This window comes from Chiloscyllium plagiosum, unplaced genomic scaffold, assembly GCF_037043375.1.
Source record: "Chiloscyllium plagiosum isolate Xiang-an unplaced genomic scaffold, Cpla_swu_hap1 HiC_scaffold_13, whole genome shotgun sequence".
Classification (NCBI taxonomy): domain Eukaryota; kingdom Metazoa; phylum Chordata; class Chondrichthyes; order Orectolobiformes; family Hemiscylliidae; genus Chiloscyllium; species Chiloscyllium plagiosum.
In genome coordinates this window covers 15,347,935-15,372,697 of record NW_028270151.1, presented here as the reverse complement: position 1 = coordinate 15,372,697, position 24,763 = coordinate 15,347,935, and the positions used below count along the sequence as shown (strand labels likewise).

The window sequence follows — 24,763 nt, the reverse complement described above, 5'->3', positions numbered from 1 at the left end:
AGGAAGGGCGAAAGGAAAGGAAGGGCGAAAGGAAAGGAAGGGCGAAAGGAAAGGAAGGGCGAAAGGAAAGGAAGGGCGAAAGGAAAGGAAGGGCGAAAGGAAAGGAAGGGCGAAAGGAAAGGAAGGGCGAAAGGAAAGGAAGGGCGAAAGGAAAGGAAGGGCGAAAGGAAAGGAAGGGCGAAAGGAAAGGAAGGGCGAAAGGAAAGGAAGGGCGAAAGGAAAGGAAGGGCGAAAGGAAAGGAAGGGCGAAAGGAAAGGAAGGGCGAAAGGAAAGGAAGGGCGAAAGGAAAGGAAGGGCGAAAGGAAAGGAAGGGCGAAAGGAAAGGAAGGGCGAAAGGAAAGGAAGGGCGAAAGGAAAGGAAGGGCGAAAGGAAAGGAAGGGCGAAAGGAAAGGAAGGGCGAAAGGAAAGGAAGGGCGAAAGGAAAGGAAGGGCGAAAGGAAAGGAAGGGCGAAAGGAAAGGAAGGGCGAAAGGAAAGGAAGGGCGAAAGGAAAGGAAGGGCGAAAGGAAAGGAAGGGCGAAAGGAAAGGAAGGGCGAAAGGAAAGGAAGGGCGAAAGGAAAGGAAGGGCGAAAGGAAAGGAAGGGCGAAAGGAAAGGAAGGGCGAAAGGAAAGGAAGGGCGAAAGGAAAGGAAGGGCGAAAGGAAAGGAAGGGCGAAAGGAAAGGAAGGGCGAAAGGAAAGGAAGGGCGAAAGGAAAGGAAGGGCGAAAGGAAAGGAAGGGCGAAAGGAAAGGAAGGGCGAAAGGAAAGGAAGGGCGAAAGGAAAGGAAGGGCGAAAGGAAAGGAAGGGCGAAAGGAAAGGAAGGGCGAAAGGAAAGGAAGGGCGAAAGGAAAGGAAGGGCGAAAGGAAAGGAAGGGCGAAAGGAAAGGAAGGGCGAAAGGAAAGGAAGGGCGAAAGGAAAGGAAGGGGCAGGATTCTAGACAGTTGGCTCCATCAATTCCTTTTTCTGTCATCTTCTTCTCCTCCAATCATGGTGATGGGGGTGCAGAAAGAGATGGCAAAAGGAAAATAAAATATCCTTGTTGTCTGCCTTAGGATGGTTGAGACCAAGGGAACACAGCAGGAGAGAAAGGGTAAGCAACACAGCAAGGGTGACAAATACTAAGGTAAGGATATTTTCCATAGTTATGCTATTATGTCAACATCAATGTTCGCATTTCCGATTGGATATTCAAGTCCATCAACAATGGGCTGCCACACTTCAGACCTCAATCCAGTGGGCAAAGGTGCAAAATCGTTTCTCTGCCTCCCTACTGTTAAAGGGGCAAGCCACCAATAATAAGACATGTCCATACATGCCCAAAGGCTTGGTGCAGGAAAACAAGGTGAACATCTATGCTAGTGAGGAGGATGCTGGGGCTGACCTGAGCGATTACAGGTGGAGAAGACTTTTCTTAAATATAGATTTCCTAAATATTTAATTCATATTTTTCATAACATAAGCTTCCTGGTGTCAATTATTCTCTGAGCGTTCTCAATGCTATCACTTGTTGGGGCAAAAAGATTCTTGATTGTTACTGCAATGGATTACTATGGTAGAAATTAGCACAAACAGCAGTAATACACAACTTTCAACCATCTGGCTGAATAGAACTGAATTTAAACTCATTTTATGGAACAAAAGAAAGCACTCAAAAAGCCCAGGATAGAGTCAATACAATTCCTTGGAGTTTATTACAGGCAAACTCTCTGCTAAACCAATCTGATTTCGCTTGCACATGGATACTTCCCTAACTTTCCCCTCATTGGGTCAATAAATCACAGATCAACCTCTAATGCTGAATTAGGTCATGTTTTATACTGACAGGATCACAAGCTTAAAAAATGTAGTCCATGTCCTTGTGTGATTCACAGCCACAGACTTCAGAGGGACAAAATTATTCCACTGTTGCCTCAGAATCAGAAGCATACAAATTATCTTTCCTGTTTTACTTTTAAGAAAGATTGAAAGGTCAGAACTCCACAGGCCCAATTTTAAGCATATGGGACTCCAAAACTGTGCAATGCAAAATTCACTGCATATTGGCAGATGCAATGTTCTTTCATTGAATTGAATGAAATGCATGATCATAGCTAATCTGTTAGCACATCTATCCAATGGAAGTTAACCCTTTGGTTGGAAATTAGATGGGAGTTTCACTGATAAAGAGTGAGCACCTATTGCTTATCCCTAATTGTCCTAGAAATGAATCGTTTAGGCTATACAATAGTTAACTGTTAATCACATTAACAGGGGCCGATCTCACACATAGTCACATAGTAGATATTGGGGTCCCAGGGTCCTATGTGGGGAGGAAAGGGCTCAATAACCAGTGCCTAGATCTCAAGGTGGGTTGGGGTCACCATGCCCTCGTTAAGAACCCCGGTCAGGCTCCCATCCATCCCATTTCTAATGTAGGGTTAACCTCCACTGGATACATTGTTAACAGATAGGCTATGATCATGCATTTCATTCAAAGCAATGAATGAACATGGCATTTACCAATCTGCAATGAATATTGCACAGCAGTACTTGATTCCCCATATTGTTCCTTCTGTGGGCCTGTGGATCTCTGACCTTGCAATCTCTTATAAAACTAAAGCCTGGGGGTCCAGGCCAGGAGCAGCACTGGGTCCTGTGATGCCAGTCACTGCCTGAATTAACCAGATTAGGTTTTTTTTTGGCAATCAATGATGGTTTGGTAATCAACATTGCTGATACCAGCTTACATCTCGATTTTCTTAATTGAATTTAAATTCCACCAAGTCCTATGTGAGATCTGAACCCATCTCCCCAAAGCTGTTCTGCTAGGTCACTGAATTACTCAAAAGGGACATTACCCCTAAACTTACAAACATTTTAATGACTTTGCTACTAATATTCTAAAGCACAGTTATAGGGAGACAGAGAAAAAAGAAACAAACAGGTTATTTCCATTCATGGTTTCTGAATACTTTAATTTAAAAAGGCTGAATAGTATGGGCCTGGGAGTGGAGCAAAGGTCCAAATCCTGAGCAAACCTAACCAGAGGATACACAAATCAAGTGGCAATATTGCTCAAAGATGCTTATGTTTAAATGGTTGAACACTCTCCAACAAATCAACCTTGCCCCATTGCACTAAAAAAAACAAAGCACTGTTTCAACAAACATGATGTAAAACAAATCATCAGAGAGGTGGAGGAGAGAGAGAGGCCAACAGAAAGTGTTAATAATAATTCTTTGCTAATGGTTCAGAATCGAAAAGAGGAACTGAAGCCAAGGCTCCTCCTCCAAGTCCCATTTGTTCAACAGCTGAGAGTTTCCAACTGACTTGCACTGACATCTTCTTTTATGCTGTAGAACAGCTTCTACATGAAGTGGCTCTGTAACGTGGCAGAACTCCCACTGTTATTTAATCTATCCATTTACATAGCTGGGACAAATTCCAGCACTGTTAAGAAAGGAAGAATCAATTATACAAAGGAAGTCACAATGATAACCTTCAGCTTTTGACTGCAGATATGCTTTGTTATCAAGTGGAGGTGAATAAAGGTGAAAATTATCAGCAGCCACTTGACGCCGAGAGCATTACTCACACTTAATTCCTGTAATCCACCCTAATTGGATCGACACTCATCTACATCATTAATGCCCCTCATATTAAATTATACGGTGTCAAAGTCAGGTTTGCAGTATAAAATGTTTGTTATATAAAATGTCTGGAAATGTGAGCATTACTAGGAAAATCAGCACTTATAACCCAACCAAGGTGATCTTGAGGTGACACTGTTGGACTTTCTTCCCAAATAGCTGCAGTCCATTTGGGGAATATGCTCAGACAGTGATGACACAAATGGTTTTTCAGGAGTTACACTCAATGAAGGAACAGAAATACAAAGTGGAGGTGATGTGTGTTTCTATGGGCCTATTGCACTAGGTGGCAGAGAGCATGAAGTTTGGGAGATACTGCCAAATGCAATGGGCAAACAGAACTGCCCCACAGTTGTTTTAACCCATCGTGGTACAAATACAAAACATCTCCCACACACATCAGAGTTTATCTGGGTCAGCGACAGCATGATAGTCATGCCAGTTATTATCAGTCGGAATCCATTTTACCCTCTGTGCCATATTCTGTAAGGGAATACCCATTAAGGTGTTAGGATGGTCATATATTATCCAAGTTGCACAAAATTATAAGTAACCCTCTCTCAACAGTAAACATCATCTCAATCCAATATTACATCGTTTCCAATGCCCAGAAGTTCTTAAAACTCAACTCTAAATGTGATGGCTATAAAATGTGAAGAAAATAAATTAATAGCTTGTAATGTTGAAAAATTTAATTGGGGTAGATGTGACTCCAAACTCCAGAGGATTATTGCAAGGTTTTGTTACTTTACCTAATCCTAGTAGGACATACATGCTAAATGAAGATCCAGTTTTTAAAAGCAATCAACATCATCTTTACTGTTCTGCAAGTACCAAGACCATCTTGAGTCCACAGTTTACACAAACTGGTTCATTAACCAAGCAAGATGCTTGGTTGGTCTGACAAAAAACTGGAGCACTGATATTTTTTCATCTGAAAAGGTGCCGGTAATGAAATCCCAATTGCTGCTTCTCTTTTGTATTTTGGATGCAGTGACTGATGATTTACACTTGTTCATATACACACAAGCCTGTATCGTGCAGAGAAGCAAAGCTGTATTAATAAGTGTGAGTGACGTTGCTCTCACACTTTCTGAAAACAAGATACACTGCAGCAACTCAAGTCTCTTTCAACAATACTCCTGAATTCCACCATCTCAACCACGCAAAAGGACAACAGGACCAGGTACATGGGAACACCACCATCATCTGAAAGCTCTTCACCATCCCGAGGGACTGCTCTGACTTGGAACTACACCACTGTCCCTTCACTGTCATTGGAACATAATCTCTACTTAAATTTACAATATGGACTGTAACAGATCAAGAGAAGGCAGCTCACCGACATCTTTCCCACAGCAAAGAGGAATGCACAATAAATGGCCTTGCCAGTTACATCAGCATCCCCTGAACGTTTGAATTAAAATACAATACTGTTATGAAGTATACAGAGGCTTATGTAATTAAACACAGACAGCAGACAGAAAAAGAGCAGCTTTCCTTTCTCAGAAACAAGTGTATACCACGATTCTGATATGGAGTTAGAAATCACATCGAAATTTTAATGCTCTGGTCAGACTGCAGCTTGAAAACTCCAGTCTCTAAGACCTCATTTGTTGGAGACAATACAGAGAAATGAGTGAACCTTAGTAACAGAAGAAGAAAACTAGAGAATCTAAAAAATGTGTCTGGAAATGTGGTCATGGTAGGTTTAATGGAGGCATTCAAGAGAGCATTGGATTTTATTTAGATAGAAATGCTGTGCTGGGATAAGGGAAAATAAGTTAAGATATAGGAGTAGAATTCAGCCATTCGACCCATCAAGTCTGCACCGCCATTTGATCATGGCTGATATGCTCCTCAGACCCATTTTCCTGCTTTCTCCCCATAACTGTTCAACCCATTACCAATTAAAAATCTGTCAAACTCCTCCTTAAATTTACTCACTGTCCTAGCCATCCACTGCACTTTGAGGTAGCAAATTACACAGATTCACAACCCTTTGGGAGAAGTAGTTTCTCTTCAACTCTGTTTTAAATTTGCTTCCCCTTAACTTAGGACTATATCTCTCGTCCCAGAATGCCCCATAACAGGAAGTATCCACTCTACATCTACTTTATCCTCACCTTTTATCATCTCGAATAGATCAATGTGATCTCCCGTCATTCTTCTAAATTCCAGAGAGAGTATAAGCCTAAACTATTCAATCTCCTCAATGGCAGGAGATTGACACTAAGGAATAGAATCTATGCATGCACACTGGACTGAATGCCTTCTTCTGTACCGTAACAATTTTAAGTTTTTGAGATTTTTTTTTCTTAGCAGAAATACTAAGAGTCATAAAGTCATAGAGATGAACAGCATGGAAACAGATCCTTCGGTCCAACCGCCCATGCTGACCAGATATCCCAACCCACCTGCCAGCACCCCGCCCATATCCCTCCAAACCCTTCCTATTCATATACCCATCCAAATGCCTTTTAAATGTTGCAATTGTACCAGCCTCCACCATTTCCTCTGGCTGCTCATTCCATACCCTGTACCACCCTCTGCATGAAAAAGTTGCCCCTTAGGTCTCTTTTATATCTTTCCCCTTTCACCCTAAACTTATGCCCTCTAGTTCTGGACTCCCCGACCCCAGGGAAAAGATTTGCCTATTTCCCTATCCATGCCCTGCATAATTTTGTAAACCTCTATAAGGTCACTTCTCAGCCTCTGACGCTCCAGGGAAAACAGCCCCAGCCTGTTCAGCCTCTCCCTGTCGCTCAAATTCTCCAACCCTGGCAACATCCTTGTACATCTTTTCTGAACCCTTTCAAGTTTCACAACATCTTTCTGATATCCAAGAGGTGATCTGATGCAGTTCACACATATTAGTTATACATCATAATCAAGTTAATTACATTAAACTAAATTCCAAGAAATAGGACAAAGGGACACAGATTAAAGCTAGTAAAAAGAGCACCTTTAGGACAATTATGCTTGCAGAAACAGCAATCAACAAAGTATAAAGAAGTGAAGTGGCATAAACCACATGTACCATCTGAGGGATTAAAAATTCCAAAATGTTTTGCCAAATGGATCAACCAAGTTGAGCTAAATGACAATCTGCTTGGATCATTATCCGATGATTAGGCTGGAGAACGACGTGTTTCCCGTCACAGACAGACCACGATAGACACAAACAGTTCTTTTCTCTGCTTTTACCTGTGCTGTACATCACACAAACCTGGCGTACTCTCTACCTGTCTTCATCTATCCCCACTTCACCACCCTCTTATCTAAAGCTCCCCCTACACCCACCCCAGAGTCCTGAAGAAAGGTTACATCAGAAATGTTGACTTCTCCATCCCCCCAATGCTGCCTGGCTTGCTGTGTTCTTCCAGCCTCTTGCCTGACATCATCATACTGGCCAATGGGCATTGGTCTCAAGAGATCTTGAGGCAGAAAGGAAATGAGCTGCAAGGGGAAGTGGCAGTGAAAGTTAAAGATGCTGCAGCCAAGAGTGTGGTGCTGGAAAAGCACAGCAGGTCAGGCAGCATCCAAGGAGCAGGAAAATTGACATTTCAGGCATAAGCCCTTCATCAGGCTTATGCCCAAAACCTCGATTCTCCTGCTCCTCAGATGCTGCCTGACCTGCTGTGCTTTTCCAGCACCACACTCTTGGCTCTAATCCCCAGCATCTGCAGTACTATCGCCGTAAAGATGCTGCAGCTTGGCAAAAGGGAGCATAAAGGCTTGTGTATTGAATGTTGCCCCCTGCTCAAATGTTGAGTGCGAGTCGGCATATTTAAGCTTGTATTGTTCTTGCACAATGGAATATCCTTTATTGTCACGTGTACTCCAGGACAGAAGTATAGGAGTATAAAGGTTTTACAATGGCTGCCTCTAATGGTGCCATCTTAGGTACAAGTACTTAGGTATAGATCTTAGACACAAACAGGAATAAAAGGAAAAGTAGTAGCATTACTTAGTGTTAAAAATAAGCTAATAATAAGATACATATAACATAATTAAAGGATTAGCATTACAGTTCTGTAAAAGGATTTGAAACAGTAGCAGTTCAGCACATGGTCTTACTGACCGCTTCAGACAATCCTGTTCCGCACCAGCACTCAGCTGCTCCAGAATTCACTTCCCCTCGCACTGCCCAGGACTCACCTCCCTCATGCTGCTTGCTGAATGTATCTATTTCATCTAGCTTTATCGCCACTCCATGCCCCCCACAACATGTAAATTTATTTTTAACCATTCATAAAAGCTCCACAAAAACAGTTACATTGCCTCTATTGATGTGCTGTAGTGACAAGCAAAACCAATGACTTTGGTTCGTTTTCCTAAAGTATCATTCCTGATCCCCTTCTCCTACATAAAACATATTCCATGCCATTCCTATTGACATCACTTTCCTCCCTGGACACCATCTCAGGTCTGTTCACAATTTTGGGGTGGAGGGGTATGATTGAGGTATACAAAATTATAAAAGGCATAGACAAAGTAAATCATGAGAATTTTTTCCCCATGGCAGGTATGTCTATGACTAGAGGGCACAAGGTTGAGGCAAGCAGCAAGTGGTTTAGAGGAGATCTGAGAAAGAATTTTTCACCTAGAGGGTGTTTGGAATATGGAGCATGCTGCCTGAGAGGGTGGTGGAGGCAGGGACTCTCACAACACTAACAAGCATCTGGATGAGCACTTAATGTACCAGGGCATTGTAGGCTATGGACCAAGTGCAGGTGAATTAGTGTAGTTTGGTGTTTGATTAGATTAGATTCCCTACAGTGCCCAAGTCCACACTGACCCTCCGAAGAGTAACCCACCCAGACCCATTTCACTCAGACTAATGCAACTAGCACTATGGGCAATTTAGCATAGCCAATTCACCTGACCTGCACATCTTTGGATTGTGGGAGGAAACCGGAGCACCCAGAGAAAAGTCACGCAGAATCGGGGAGAATGTGCAAACTCCACACAGACAGTCGCTCGAGACAGGAATCGAACCTGGGATCCTGGTGCTGAAGCAGCAGTGCTAACCACTGAGCCACTGTGCCACCCCAGCATTTGTTGGTTGCCCCAGACATCATGGACTGAAGGACCTGTTTCTAAGCTGTTTGACTCTATGACAGTATTCGGCTGAAACCCAAGACAAGTTTACAAGTCTGTGCCCTCCTAACCAAAATGCAACACCTCACATTTACTTAAATTGAACTCCACCTGCCACTCCTCAGCCCATCAGATCAAAGTCCCATTGTACTTTGACAATCTTCGTCACAGTCCACTACACAATCTATTTTGGTGTCATCTGCAAACTTACTAACCTACATTCACATCATTATATAAATAAAGAAAAGCAGTGGATCCTCATAGATCCTTGTGGTATACCACTGGTCACAGGCCTCCAGTCCAAAAATCAACCCTCCACCACCACCCGATATCTCCTACCTTAAAGCCAATTTTGTATCCAACTGGCTAGCTCCCTATGGAACCTTGTTGAATGCTTTGCTAAAGTCTGTACCAGTAACGTCTATCACTCTGCCTTCAATCGTTTTTGTTACCTCTTCAAAAACTTCAATCAAGCTAGTGAGATACAATTTCCCACACACAAAGCCACATTGACTATCCCTAATTACACGTAAATCCTGTCCTTCAGAATCCCCTCCAACAAGTTACCCACCACTGGCATTAGGCTCATCGGTCTATAGTTCCCTGGATTTTCCTTACAGCTTTTCTTAAATAGTGACACCACATTAGCCAACCTCTAAGTCTTCTGGCACCTCACCAGTGGCTGTCCATGATACAAATATTTCAGCAAGGGGCCCAGCAATCTCTTCCCTACCTTCCCACAAAGTTCTGGAATGCACCTGCTCAGGTCCTGGGGATTTATTATCTCTATGCATTTTAAGACCTCAAGCAGTTCCTTTTCTGTAATATGAACTCCTTTCAAAACAGGAGTATTTATTTCCCCAAGTTCCCTAGCTTCTATGTCCTTTTCCACAGTAAACACTGTCATTAAATATTCTTTGAGGATCTCCCCCATCTCCTGTGGCTCCACACATAGGATTCCTTAAAGATCAGCAAGGTAGCCTCTTCTCTCCCTAGTTACTCTTTTACCCTTAATGTATTTAAAGAATTCCTTTGGATTCTCCTTAACCCTCTTGGCCGAAGCTCTGCCCCCTTTACGCCCTCCTGATTTCCCTCATAACTTTACTCCTTCTACCACTATATTCTTCGAGGGATTTACTCAATCCATGTTGTCTATACCCACTTTATGCCTCCTCCTTTTTCTTGACCAAAGCCTCAATTTTAAGATGGTCACCTTAAAATTTAGATCTTGGTTCAAAGGATAATGTGTTATGCACAATGTTGATTGTGGAAAAGCAGGCTCCTTTCACAACATTGACATCAGATGCAACTTTCAACAGACCACTCAATTGCAAACAAACCCACAAATAACTAAGAGTCAACTCTTCAGGAAAACCGGCTCTCTTTAAAACTTCACCCAAAGAAAGAATTTCTGTCAAGTCAGAAAGCTTTAAGTAATTTCCTCCTTTTCCTTCCAAAGAAAACTACCATCCTCTACAATAAAACAAAGAACTGATGATGTTCAAATTCTGAAGCAAAAGCAGTTCTGTCCAGAAATGAAGGGTCAATGGTTTCAAAACCTCAACTCTGCTTTCTCTCCACAGATGCTGCCAGATCTGCTGAGCTTCTCCAGCAATTTGTTTTTTTTAAAACCATCATCTACATTTTAGTTTCTTTTTCTGATCATGTGTCTAGTTTGTACTTTTTGGACCCTCAGAATTAAAGCCACTCTGGGAGGTACACAGTTTTTTTTTAAAAAGAGGAATATTACATTCCATTACAGGGAGAAGGCAATTCTGGATCTGGTATTGTGCAACAAACCAGAATTGATCAGGGACCTCAAAGTGAAGGAGCCATTGGCAAGAAGTGACCATAATACAATAAGCTTCAATCTGCAATTTGAGAGGGAGAGGGTACAGTCGGAAGTGACTTTATTTCAGTTGAATAAAGGGAACTATGGAGCTATGAGGGAGGAGCTGGCCAAAGTTCAATGGTGCAATACCTTAGCAGGATGACAGTGGAGGAATAGTGTGTAAAATGCAGAATCAGTTCATTCCAAAAAGGAAAAAAGATCCGAGGAGGAGGCATGGGTGGCCGTGGCTGACGAGGGAAGTTAAGAAACATAAAGTTAAAAGGGAAAATGTATACCATAGCAAAGATAAGTGGGAAAACTGAGGACTGGGAAGCTTTTAAAGAACAGAGGATTACTAAGAAGGAAATACGCAGAGAAAAAATGAGGTACGAAGGTAAACTGGCAATAAGGGAGGATAGTTAAAGCTTTTTTTAGGTATGTGAAAGGCAAAAAAATGGTTAAGACTAAAATTGGGCCCTTGAAGACAGAAACAGGGGAATATATTACGGGGAACAAAGAAATGGCAGAAGAATTGAATTGGTACTTCAGATCTGTCTTCACTGGGGAAGACACAAGCAATCTCCCTGAGGTAACAGTGGCTGAAGGACCTGAACTAAAAGGAATTTATATTTGCCAGGAATTGGTGTTGGAGAGACTGTTAGGTCTGAAGGTTGATAAGTCCCCGGGGCCTGATGGTCTACATCCCAGGGTACTGAAGGAGGAGGCTCGAGAAATCGTGGATGCGTTGGTGATTATTTTCCAGAGTTCGATAGATTCAGGATCAGTTCCTACGGATTGGAGGGTGGCTAATGTTGTACCACTTTTTAAGAAAGGTTGGAGAGAGAAAGTAGGAAATTATAGACCAGTTAGTCTGACCTCAGTGGTGGGGAAAATGCTGGAGTCTATGATAAAGGATGAAATTACAACACATCTGGATAGTAGTAACAGGATAGGTCAGAGGCAGCATGGATTTCTGAAGGGGAAATCATGATTGACTAGTTTTCTGGAATTTTTTGAGGATGTAACTATGAAGATGGATGAGGGAGATCCAGTAGATGTAGTGTACCTGGACTTTCAGAAAGCTTTTGATAAAGTGCCACATAGGAGGTTAGTGAGCAAAATTAGGGCACATGGTATTGGGGGTAAAGTACTAACTTGGATTGAAAGTTGGTTGGCTGACAGGAAACAAAGGGTAGTGATAAACGGCTCCATTTCGGAATGGCAGGCAGTGACCAGTGGGGTACCGCAGGGATCCGTGCTGGGACCGCAGCTTTTTACAATATATATTAATGATATAGAAGATGATATTAGTAAAAACATTAGCAAATTTGCTGATAATACTAAGCTGGGTGGCAGGGTGAAATGTGATGAGGATGTTAGGAGATTACAGGGTGACCTGGACAGATTAGGTGAGTGGGAATGTGTTGCTGGAAAAGCGCAGCAGGTCAGGCAGCATCCAGGGAACAGGAGAATCGACGTTTCGGGCATAAGCCAAGAAGGGCTTATGCCCGAAACGTCGATTCTCCTGTTCCCTGGATGCTGCCTGACCTGCTGCGCTTTTCCAGCAACACATTTCCAGCTCTGATCTCCAGCATCTGCAGACCTCACTTTCTCCTCAAAGATTAGGTGAGTGGTCAGATGCATGGCAGATGCAGTTTAATGTGGATAAATGTATGGTTATCACTTTGGTGGCAAGAACAGGAAGGCAGATTACTACCTAAATGGAATCAATTTAGGTAAAGGGGCAGTATAAAGAGATCTGGGTGTTCTTGTACACCAGTCAATGAAGGTAAGCATGCAGGTACAGCAGATAGTGAAGAAGGCTAATAGCGTGCTGGCCTTCATAACAAGAGGGATTGAGTAGAGAAGCAAAGAGGTTCTTACAGCTGTACAGGGCCCTGGTGAGACCACACCTGGAGTATTGTGTGCAGTTCTGGTCTCCAAATTTGAGGAAAGACATTCTGGCTATTGAAGGAATGCAGCGTAGGTTCACGAGGTCAATTCCTGGAATATCGGGACTACCTTACGCTGAAAGACTAGAGTGACTGGGCTTGTATACCCTTGAGTTTAGAAGACTGAGAGGGCATCTGATTGAGACATAAGATTATTAAAGGATTGGACACTCTGGAGGCAGGAAACATGTTTCCGCTGATGATTGACTGCTGAACCAGAGGACACAGCTTAAAAATACGGGGTAGATCATTTAGGACAGAGATGAGGAGAAGCTTCTTCACCCAGAGAGTGGTGGCTGTGTGGAATGCTCTGCCGCAGAGGGCAGTGGAGGCCGAGTCTCTGAATTCATTAAGAGTTGGATAGAGCTCTCCAGGATAGTGGAATCAAGGGTTATGGAGATAAGGCAGGAACAGGATACTGATTAAGGATGATCAGCCATGATCATATTAAATGATGGTGCAGGCTCGAAGGGCAGAATAGCCTACTCCTGCACCTATTGTCTATTATCTCAGTCTCAAGACCCAAAGAAATTCCCTCCCTCTTTCAAATATTTATCCTGCTGCCTCCTGAATTTGTTGGTCATGTTTACTTCCACAATGATCAACTTCTATGTAACAGAGCTAAAGACCAAGAGGGGAGCTGGGAAAATGGGGTGCGTCATAGATCATAGAATCCCTACAGTGTGGAAGCAGGCCATCTGGCCCATCGAGTCCACAGCATCCCACCTCGACCCACTGCCCTACCCTATCCCTGTAACCCTGCAAACCCCATGGCTAATGCACTCAGCCTGCACATCCCTGGACACTATGGGCAATTTAGCGTGGCCAACCCACCCTAACCTGTACGTCTTTGGACTGTGGGAGGAAACTGGAGCACCCAGAGGAAACCCACATGGACACGGGGAGAATGTCTGTGTGGAGTTTGCACAGTCACCCAAGGTTGGAATCAAACCCAGGTCCGTGAGGCAGCAGTGCTAACCATTGAGCCACCATGCCACCGGGTCGCATGTAAAACAGACAGAAGTGCATTTGCTGCCGATGATGTGTCAAGTGTGAGATATTCAGTTCGACTGAAGTCAATGGAACTGAGTATGGTCCAAAAGTTTTAAATCAGAAATTGCTGCTATACTGGCTTCATTGTATTTTGCCTAAGTTCAATTCTTGTCAGAAAACTTTTCTTTCCTCTCCTGAAGTTGACTCCTGAACATTACACAGCTGAGAGACTGTACATGCCCTTTGAAAGTAGAGATTTGAACTTGTATTTCCAAAGCTTGTTGAGTAATTGCTCTACTTTCCACTCCTCCTCAATCCAGTGCAAAATACACCAGCTCAGCAAGCTGCGTTGCCATGGTTTGGTTACGGATTGTGACTCTAGCCAACATAAAAGGCAGTGACGATAAATAAAATCATATTTGCAATTAAAATAACCTCAGTTATTTGCACAATGCAGGCTCCCTTACAAAAACACACCATCACTCCAACATCTAGCTCCTTCCTCCCTCACAAAATAGAGTCATACAGCATGGAAACAGACCCTTCAGTCCAACTTGTCCACGGCAATCATGTTTCCCAAACTAAACTAGTCCCACTTGCCTGAGTTTGGCCCATATCCCTCTAAATCTTTCCTATTCATGTGCCTGTCCAAATGCCTTTTAAATGTTGTAACTGTACCCGCATCTACCACTTCCTCTAGCAGTTTATTCCATGTACAAACCACCCTAGTACAATGGTTAAAACCATGCATATTGTCAAACTGATTCTGAATGATGAGCAGAATCATTTTCCAGTAAATATTGCAGTGTACACCCATCACTTCAGTTCTTCATCATGGACAAATGTCTACTACTTGCACAAGATAATGCACTGGAGTAAATCTCTCACAATGAACAGTAACTATTCAAAACACAACACACTCTGGCAATTTGTGTACAAAAATACCTCAAACATCAGTGATAATAACCAAATGTAAGGCAAGTATTGTCCATATAAAGACTGTTTCTCTTTTCTTTCGATTGAGATTGAAATGGAAAAAGGGTTATTTTAAAAACCAAGGATTGTGGAAGGATTATTGCACTTTTTTAAAAGCAGATTACCATGTCACTCATGGCAAGTGCAGTTGATATTGCTATTTGTTCAAGTAGTGGGGGAGGTAACAGACAAGCAGAAGCCTGTGGGTATGTACAAAATGAGATTCAGCTAGCGACAGGAAGCTGATTGATCTGTGAAATATAGTGTCCAGTTGTCAATGACAAAAACTTCCTGCCTGCCAACAAGGTGATTAGCTCCCAAGCAGAACAGCTTCTGAGTTTGAATGTTTGGTCAGAATCCATCGAGACGCCATAGTGCTGTCTTTTTTCTCCGCAGTAAAACAAAAATCAAACTGGAAGAAAGCCAGTTTATTTCCCCCACCAGTATATCTACATTAGCAACTTTGCAAGTTGTGAACCAGTCACTCCTTGCCTCTTGGAAGCAAATGGAGAAAGGAAATCAAGGAGCAACATTCTGAGCAGCAAAAGGATCACCCTAGCAAATCCAGTGTACAGGGACCATTGAACTGCCTTCTCAGCTTTTTCCTCCACACACAATACCTGTTATCTTGTGCCTCTCTGCGCATTTAGGATGCAGTTAAAAATCACACAACACCAGCTTATAGTCCAACAGGTTTATTTGGAAGCATTAGCTTTGGGAGCGCCGCTCCTTCTTCAAATGGTTATGGAATAGGACCATAAGACACAGAATTTTTGTTAGAAGTTCTGTGTCTTAAAGTTCTACTCCACAATCACCTGAAGGAGGAACGACACTATGAAAGATAGTGCTACCAAGTAAAACCTGTTGGACTATAACCTGGTGCTGTGAGGTTTTTAAATTTGTTCAACACCAACTCCTCCACATCACTTAGAATGAGTTTTATAACAGGTTCAGAGTTTTAACTACAGGAGTTTATATAGTTCATAATTGTTTACCAGTAGCTAGGATTTACTTATTTGCAATTAATTTTATTTCTTCTCAAGGACAGCAACCTGGTCTGTGCTTTGTCAGCCTAGGTCTGAAAATCAGGTAAATTGATGGATTTAACTCATATTTATAAACTCTTTAATCTTTGTAATGACTACAGGAACAACGAGACTTGATTTCCAGTGCACAACCACAGTGAGATGCAACAGCCAAGAGACCAGGGAAGTTATTTCTTCTGCTTTTCTTCAAACGTGCATCCGCCCGAGAAACTAGACTCAATCTCAGGTTAAGATCTAATCTGCAAGATAGCACCTCCAACAATGAAGCACTCCTTCAGCACTGCAAGAGGCAGCCTAGATCTCTATGCTCAGGTCTCAGGAATGGGACTTGATACCTTGATCTCCTACATCGGGGTAAGAGTCTGTTTTCAAATGATCCACAACACAGAATTTGTAAGCCTAAAGCAAAGTTAGAGATGGTCAATGTTCATGCTGTCTTTCCCATACCAAAAAGGTATTTGAAGAATGGATAAAGGCACTTTATAATCACAGAATCTCTATAGTGAGGACGGCGGCCATTCAGCCCATCGAGTCCACAATGACCCTCTGACGAACATCCCATCTAGACCCACCCGGTACCCTATCCTTGTAATCCTGTATTTCCCATGGTTAATCCACCTAGCCTGCACAGTCCTGGGCACTATGGGCAATTTCCCATGGCCAATTCACCTAACCTGCACACCTTTGGACTGTGGGAGGAAACTAGAGCACCAGGAGGAAAATGTGCAGACACGGGAAATGTGCAAACTCCACACAGTCACCCATGTGTGCCAGAAAGCGTGTTTAGGCCAACATATGTGAAGTCTAGGGAACTGAAGCTTAGAGGAGCATTTATAAGACTGTTGTATTGCTTCCTGAAGAGATGGAGAAGGAATTCAAGTGGGTGAATAATTGATGTGGGAATGAAGTCATTGATACAATACACAGTGGTAAAATAAACAAAATTAAATAAATCGATCAACCAAAAAACAGAAAAATACACTGCCCAACAGCCAGCATCAGTTGCCTTTTATTTTTATGAAATAGGATCAGAAAGTAAAGAGTTACAATATCATTAACCATCACACTACTGTACAATTCAGTTCATCTTAGTTGATAATGTTTCTGTATAAAAATGAGGGTCAAGACAGAGGTGGTTTGATGGACAAAATGGTCATTTCATATTCTATCCCACATGGAAATGTGAAACATAGAAGATAAGAGTAGGCCATTCAGCCCTTCAAGCCTGTTCTGCCATTCAGTATCATCATGGCTGATCATTCGACTCAGCGTCACCTTCCCATTTTCTCCCCATAGTCTTTGATCCCTTTAGCCTCAAGAACTAGAGCTAACTCCTCCTTGTGTCAGACTCCATGAAATCATACCCCAGTCTTTCATGTGCAGGAAGAGGAGAATAAAATCCATAAAATCCCTCGTGTGGAAAACAAGCCATTTAGCCCAACGTGCCTACGCCAACCCTTTCAGAGAGCATTCCACCCAGACCCCTTACCCTACCCAATCTCTGTAACCCTGCATTTCCCATGACTAATGCACCTAACCTACACATCCCTGAACTCCATGGACAATTTAGCATGGCCAAACCACCTACCTGCACATCTTTGGATTATGGGAGGAAACCCAGACAGACATGGGGAGAATGTGCAAGCTCCACACAGACAGTCGCCCAAGGGTGGAATCAAACTCGGGTCCCTCAAGCTGTGAGGCAGTAGTGCTAACCACTGAGCCTCGGTGTTTAAAGTCCTCTCTGAACATTGTGGTCTCATCATCTGAAGAGGATCCTCGCCCTTCAGAATTATCCTGGAGTTTCCACAAAGTTACAATTAATGTCCAGGTGCAAGTAACCCAGGAGAAAATGTTTTTAAAAAGTATGAAACAAAAAAAAGGCAACTTTTTTAAAATAATTTTTTTTGAATACCTCCATTTATCATAAACAATATCAGAGACCGGGGAAGGAAGATAATGCCATTAAACTGAGTGGGACGGGTGGAGAGAAAATGTCATGTGATGGATCTTCCAAGATCACTTCGCAAGGCCATGACCCTAGTTACCTGGAACATGTAAAACGCCAGCTTCTCATTGTATTCCCATTGTTTTATTGCTTGTTCCACCTCCGGAGGCACTGTTGTCGTGGACATGGGACCCTGTCCAGCTGGCCCGTGATGATGTTCCCCAATTTTCACCAACTGTTCACGAAGGTACCTCGTCAGAATCTGAGTCCATTCTGTAAAAACAGAAGCAGCAACAGAATTGATCAGGAGCAGACTTCAAAAAGGAACATTCCCATGGAAACCACCCACAAACTAGGAGCACGTCCAAGAGAAGACAGAGACTCGAACATCCAGACCCTCAGATGAGGAAACTTGTGCCAGATCTTGCCGGTGCAATAACCTCTGTTCAGCTGGGATCAAACCAGCCAAATGGAGATCAGTCCATCCTGCACAGATAGCAATTGAGCCTCTAGATGCCACAATGTAGATAAAATGAAACATCACTTAGAAAGAGAGACTGGTGAGTGATAGCAAGTACAAGTAAAAGGTAAGATGCATCGAGCACAATCATCTGAACTTGAGCATGTCTGATCCAGATGTAAGATTTAAAGTAACAACAGACATCCATGAATGAAATATAGGAGCATGGTTGACCATTAACATCAACAGCCAAGGTGCTCTGTCTCCCTAGGGATTGGTCAATAAAAACAGAAGGTGAGACATTCTCTGTCTCCAAAATGGTATGTATGCAGCCTTGCTCATTTGTTTTATTAATCAGTCCATTGAGAGATGTTATTGGTGCAGGTGGGACTTAAACCCAGGTCTCCAAGTCCAGAATCAGGGACACTATCACTGTGCCACAAAAGATTAGATTACTTACAGTGTGGAAACAGGCCCAACAAGTCCACACCGACCCTCTGAAAAGCAACCCACCCAGACCCATTCCAACTACATTTACCCCTTCACCTAACACTACGGGCAATTTAGTACAGACAATTCACCTAACAAGCACATCTTTGGACTGTGGGAGGAAATCGAAGCACCCAGAGGAAACCCACGCAGACACGAGGAGAACGTGCAAACTCCACACAGTCAGTCACCTGAGGCAGGAATTGAAGCCGGGGTCTCTGGTGCTGTGAGGCAGCAGTGCTAACCACTGTGCCCCCACTCCAAAGCTCCACATTGTCTTATGAATTCTAACCTATAGAGACAGCAGAACAGCATGAGCAGAGTAGGACACATTTATGTCAGACTATAAAATCAAGATATTTTCCAATCAATCTGTTCAGAGATGGAATGACACACCTCTCAAACAGTTAAGACCTGAACCCAGGCCTCCTGCCTCAGAGGTAGGGACACTACACCAAGCCACAAGGACCTTCAAGCTATAAAGTCATTAGTTCACACCTCATTTGGTGCAGGTGAGTATCAGAGAGCAAGTTCTCTCATTTGAATAATTTTATTAACAGCCAGCAACATAGTCATAAATCTCTGCCCATTTATCGACAAAACCGGTTCCTCATTTGCTTACTTAATAGTAGACACATTCCAAAGTTAAAACCATTTTTGAAAGACTGGCTGATTTTAACTTCAGCATTAGAGAAAACAGATCATAATACCACATTACAAAACCAGCTAATGATTTCTTTTTCTTATAAAAATTCTTTCATGGAATGTAGCTTTCATTGGCAGGGGCAGCATGTACAGAGGAACCTCGATTATCTGAATATCAATTATCCGAATATCGAATTATCCAAAGGAGATCTCGAGGTCCCAACAGAAACATTACATGAAAGAGCTATTTCAACCCTGATTGAGTCTTTTGTTTACACCGATTAAAAACAAACAGTCTCTACCAAGAACAGTCCTGGACATATTGCCTGGGCACTCATCGGTCTCCAAATGACTGACCTCTCGCTCTTTCTCCCTCTCCACACACTTTACCTGGAGTTCTATCCCAAACCCACCTTCCCCAGATATTCTCTCTAACATTCTCCCATACAGGGCAGAGGTGGAACTTGTCAAAAAGTTGCAGTTAAAAAGTTGTGTGTGTGGCTGTCTGTGTGCACGTGTTATTTGGAGACTTACCCAACAAAGGCAGCAATATTTTTACTGCTGGCATCCATTCCGGCTGCCCTGGTGGGGGGGGGGCGGGGGGGCAGCTGGGGGGGGGGTTCGAACATTGAGTGGGGGCGGAGTGGAGTGGACGGGATTGGGAGCAGACAGGGGGTGGTCGGCGGGAGGTGTTGGAGGGGTTTGGGGAGCAGGCGGGCGGGGGCATGGGGCAGTGTTGGACGGGATTGGGGGTCGGGCATGGGGCGGACGGGTTTTGGGGGGTGGGCAGGTGGGGGCTCGCGCACACTGTGCTGCTGACTAGTCTCCTGATCAGGGAGCAGACTCAATAGAAAACTCCCGCATTGAAGGCATTGAATCGATTGACCGAATAATCAATTCTCTGAACAAAATAGTGCCCGCCCATCTCATTCGGATAATCAAGGTTCCTCTGTATATTGTTCCCACCCCCAACTGCCCTCAAGTGATTTGCAGATCAGATCAGTTAAGAGTCAACCACATACTGTGGCATCTGGAATCAAATGTAGGCCAGACCAGGTAAGATAGCAGGTTTCCTATCCTAAACGGCATTAGTGAACTAAATGCAATTATATGGCAATTGACAAGTTTTCTCTTTATTCATTCATGGGATGAGGGCATCATGGGCCAGACAACATTTATTGTCCATCCCTAATTGCCCAGAGGGCAGTTAAAAGTAAACCACATTGCTATGGATTTGGAGTCATGTAGGTAAAAACAATGACTGCAGGTGCTGGAAACCAGAGTTGAGATTAGAGTGGTGCTGGAAAAGCACAGCAGTTCCGGCAGCTTCCGAGGAGCAGGAAAATCGACGTTTCGGGCTAAAGGTCTTCATCAGGAATACAGGCAAGGTGGCAGTTTCCTTCCCTAAAACAGCATTTGTGAACCAAATGGGTTTTTCCTGACTATCGACAATGGATTCATGGTCATCATTAGGCTCTTAATTCCTAATTTTTTTTTATTGAATTCAAATTCCACCATCTGCCGTGGTAGGATTTGAACCTAGGTCCCCAGAACATTACCAGGGTCTCTGTACTAACAGCAAAGCGTCAATACCATTAGGACATTGCCTCCCCCTTTGTTGCCATTAGACCAGTTTTATATCCAGATTTTACCAACTGAATTCAAACTCCACCAGCTGCCATTTTTGGATTTGAACCTATGTACCCAGAGCGTCACTAATTCTGGGCCTGTGGATTATTAATCCATTACAATATCACAATGCTACCGAATACCACATACCATGGGTACATTGGTAGCAATGTTCACCTTTTGATGCACATTCATTGAAATGGACAAGCTAATGAATTGCATTTTCTTTTAAGATGGTAGCCATGATGCTGAGGTGTCAGTGTTGGACAAGGTCAAAAATCACACGACACCATGTTATAGTCCAACACAAGCTTTCGGACACTGAAGGAGCAACGCTCCAAAAGCTTGTGTTTTAAGGTGGAAATTAGAATTAAAACATCATAAATCGTGAATGTGATGTGGTTAGGAAGTGGGATGGAGCATCCATTTGCAACAGCATTGACGAGGTTAAAGTAGTTCTGGAAGATCTTACCTGCATTACTTGTTACCATAACACAGATTGTCAGAATGCACATCTTTATTGATGAACTCCAAAATGCAATATGGGTGTAACAGACAAATCATTCTACTGTATCCAATTCAACAATTTTTTTTTTTGAGTAGTAAGCATCAGGCAGTGATTTTTTTTTTACATGCTGGAGGGATTGTAGGAGTTGTATATTGTTAACATTTGCCTTTCGTAAATATAAACAGAAACGTTAAGGATCTCACTCAGGTCAGGCCAGGCTGCAGTATCTTTCTAAGTCAGCTTCCATTTCCTAACATATTAAAAAAACAACAAATTAAATGCTTTAATTTAGCCCTTCAAGGGGCAACAGAAATACCAAACCACCTCACAACCAATGAAATGCTGATGCAGTGCAGGTAACACTCCAACAAATAAGCACATCGCACTCGCACAAATAGTAATGCGAGAATGATCAGATAAACTGTTTTAATGATACTGGTTGAAGGTTAAAAGTTATCCGAGTCATCAGGGAAAACTCTACTTCTCATCTTTGAATTATATAGTGTCATGCAATCGTGTTTCCATGCCCAGAGTGGACAAGGCATTAGATTACTGTCTCACCCAAACAAGGTCACTTACAAAAAGAGTGCATGACTCCCTCAATACATCATCGGATTGCCAAATCTGAATATGCGCACTTAAACCCTGGACTGGGATTTATGAACAAACTTGTTGCAAGAGTACAACAGACAAAACCAGAACAGCTGGAGAAATGCAGTAGATCTGGCAGCATTGGTGAAAATCAAATTGACGCTTTGAGTCCTGAGAGCTTTCAGGGATACCTTCGTGGTCACAGGACTCAAAATGTTAACTGATGCTGCCAGACCTGCTGAGTTTCTCCAGCAGTTTCAAAGAACGAACGCTGAACAATACAGCACAGGAACAGCCCTTCGGCCCATCAAGCTCGTGTCATTTCCGTATCCATATTTAGGCCTGCTACTTAGTGCCCTTATGCAGTTTCTAATCCTTTGCTCACCTCCCATTCATTGTGTCAATGGATAAAGCTTAAACATTGCTAATGTCTGCTTCCACCACCTCCGCTGGCAGTCCATTTCAGGCACCTACCACTCTGTGTGAAACATTTTCTCCACACTTCTCCCTGAAACTTCGTCTCTCTCACCTTGAACCAGTGTCCTCTGGGAAAATGTCCCTGACTATCCACACCATCAATGGCTCTCATAATTTTATTGACTTCTGTCAAGTTGCCCGCCTCAGCTTCTGTCTTACCAGTGAAAGAAATCAGAGTTTATCCAACCTCTCCTCATAACCAAACCATCCAGGACAACCTGGTAAACCTTCTCCGCACCGTCTCCAAAGCACCAACGTCCTTCTGGTAGTGTGGCTAACAGAACAGCACACAATATTTCAAATGTGGCCTAATGTTTTGTACAGCTGTAACATAACTTACCAACTTTCGTATTTGTTGCCCCAGCCAATGAAGGCAAGCGTGCCGTCCGCCTTCTTGACCACCTTATCTACCAGTGTTGTCACTTTCAGGGACCTGCATGCCCAGATCCCTCTGTTCATCAATGCTCCTAAGAGTTCAGCCATTTATTGTATAATTCACACTTAAATTTGATCTTCCAAATTGCATCACCTTGCAATTGTCTGGAATTTCTGTTTTGTTTGGAATTCTGTTTTGTTCGGAATTCTGTTTTGTTCATTTTAAACGTCCACCTTCTGCAGTGGTTTGTTTTATTAAATAGCAAGAGTAGGCTATTCAGCCTCTCAAGACCACTCCACCTTCCAGATAAGGTAGGCAAGGACGTGGAGCTGCAGCTGCACTTCAATGCTTCAGTGGGGAGACCTTCTGCTCCTGCAGTCTTGTTGTTCTTCAGCTGATGGATGGCCTCCTCTATTTTGTGCAAGGTATTGCTGAGTTTGTGGCATCTAACATGCTGTCGGATGCATTCAAGACACTCCTAGATGGCTCTGAGACATGGACTGTCTACAGCAGATACAAGGTGATGGAGCAGTACCATCAACACTGCCTGTACGTGATCCTGTGAATCCACTGAGAAAAAGACGCAGCAAGACCAGCATCATTAGCCATAGAACATAGAAAAGTACAGCACAGAGCAGGCCCTTTGTCCCACGATGTTATTCCAAGGGTTAATCCTAATGTAAAATAAAATAACAACCTACACACCCCTCAACTCACTGATATCCATATGCATGTCCAGTGGTCGCTTAAATGTCCCTAGTGACTCTGCTTCCATCACCACAGCTGGCAACGCATTCCAGGCCAACATCCCGAGCATTGAGGCACTGATGCCCCTTGATCAGCTGCAATGAGTTGGGCACATTGTCCGCATGACCGACACGACACTCCCCAAGCAGGTGTTCTACTCTCAGCTTCAAAACAGCAGGTGAGGCCCAGGGGGACAGAGGATACACTCAAGGCCTCACTTGGTGAAGTATGGAGGAGCAGCATCCGGGAAGGTGATTGAGCACCTTGAGACATGCCATTGAGAAAAAGTGGAAGCCAGGCTAAAACAGAGTAAGGCGCACATTACCACACCAACGTACCACTCTCCCCTTCCCTCGACCACCTTGTGCCTGGAATGTAACAGGGCTTGTGGTAGCCGCATCGGTCTGTATGGCCACCTATGGACTCACCCAGAGAGAGTGAAGGAGCATCATCCTCGTCAACAGGGGACTGCCAATGATGACTGCTCCACCATTTAATACAGTCATGGTTGATCTGATTGTACACTCAAATTCACACTGCTGCCAACCACCACAATCTTCACTCAAATATCTATCCATTACTGCCTTACTTGCACCAGCTTTGCAGGAAGAGTTTGAAAAAAAACAACCCTCAAAAGAAAATTAGCTTCAGCCCTACTTAAACTGGCAACCTCTAATTCCAAATTTCTATTAAAAGGGGAAAATCCTCTCCACATCTACCCTGGCAAGGCCCCTCAGGATCTTGCAGACTTCTATCAAGTCACCTACAAATTCTACACTCGAAAGGATGGTGCTGGAAAAGCACAGGGGGTCAGGCAGCATCAGAGGGGCAGGACAGTCGACATTTCGGGCATAACCCTCCCTTATGTTTATGTCTGAAACATCAACTCTTCGACCCCTCGGATGCTGCCTGACCAGCTGTGCTTTTCCAGCGCCACACTTTTTGACTCTAATGTCCAGCATCTGCAGTCCTCACTTTCTCCCAGTGGATACAAGCCTTGTCCGCCAAACCTTTGCTCATAAAACAAACCCATCCAGCGCAGATCCTAATCTGATCAACATTCTTGGAACTGCATCCACATATTTGCATTTTCTTTAAACAACATGATCAATGCTGTGCAGATTACTCCAGATGTGGTCTCACTAGTGCCCTGCAAAACAAAAATATAATTTCATATCCAATTCCTCTCACAATTATAGGCAACATTCCGTCAGCTTTCCTACTGTACCTGCATGCTAACCCATTCTGATACTTAAAAACTGCTACACCTGCATACCACCTTTTTGGAGATTTAAACCTGCAGCCCATCATCTCAGAGGGTGGGGAGGGTTACAAACTGAACCTTGGGCAAACCCAATATTGCCCGTTGTTTGGAGAACT

General features: G+C 43.3%; 1 protein-coding gene across 1 annotated transcript in view; it reads right to left on the bottom strand.

Moving 5' to 3' along the window:
- The window catches only part of LOC148148247 (mediator of RNA polymerase II transcription subunit 12-like protein), a 120,256-nt gene that overhangs the window by 15,616 nt on the left and 79,877 nt on the right, over positions 1-24,763 (bottom strand). Inside the window, exon 6 of the mRNA XM_087993928.1 lies at positions 17,562-17,734. Within this exon, the coding sequence (XP_087850054.1) occupies positions 17,562-17,734 (173 nt within the window). The remainder of the gene's footprint in view (positions 1-17,561; positions 17,735-24,763) is intronic.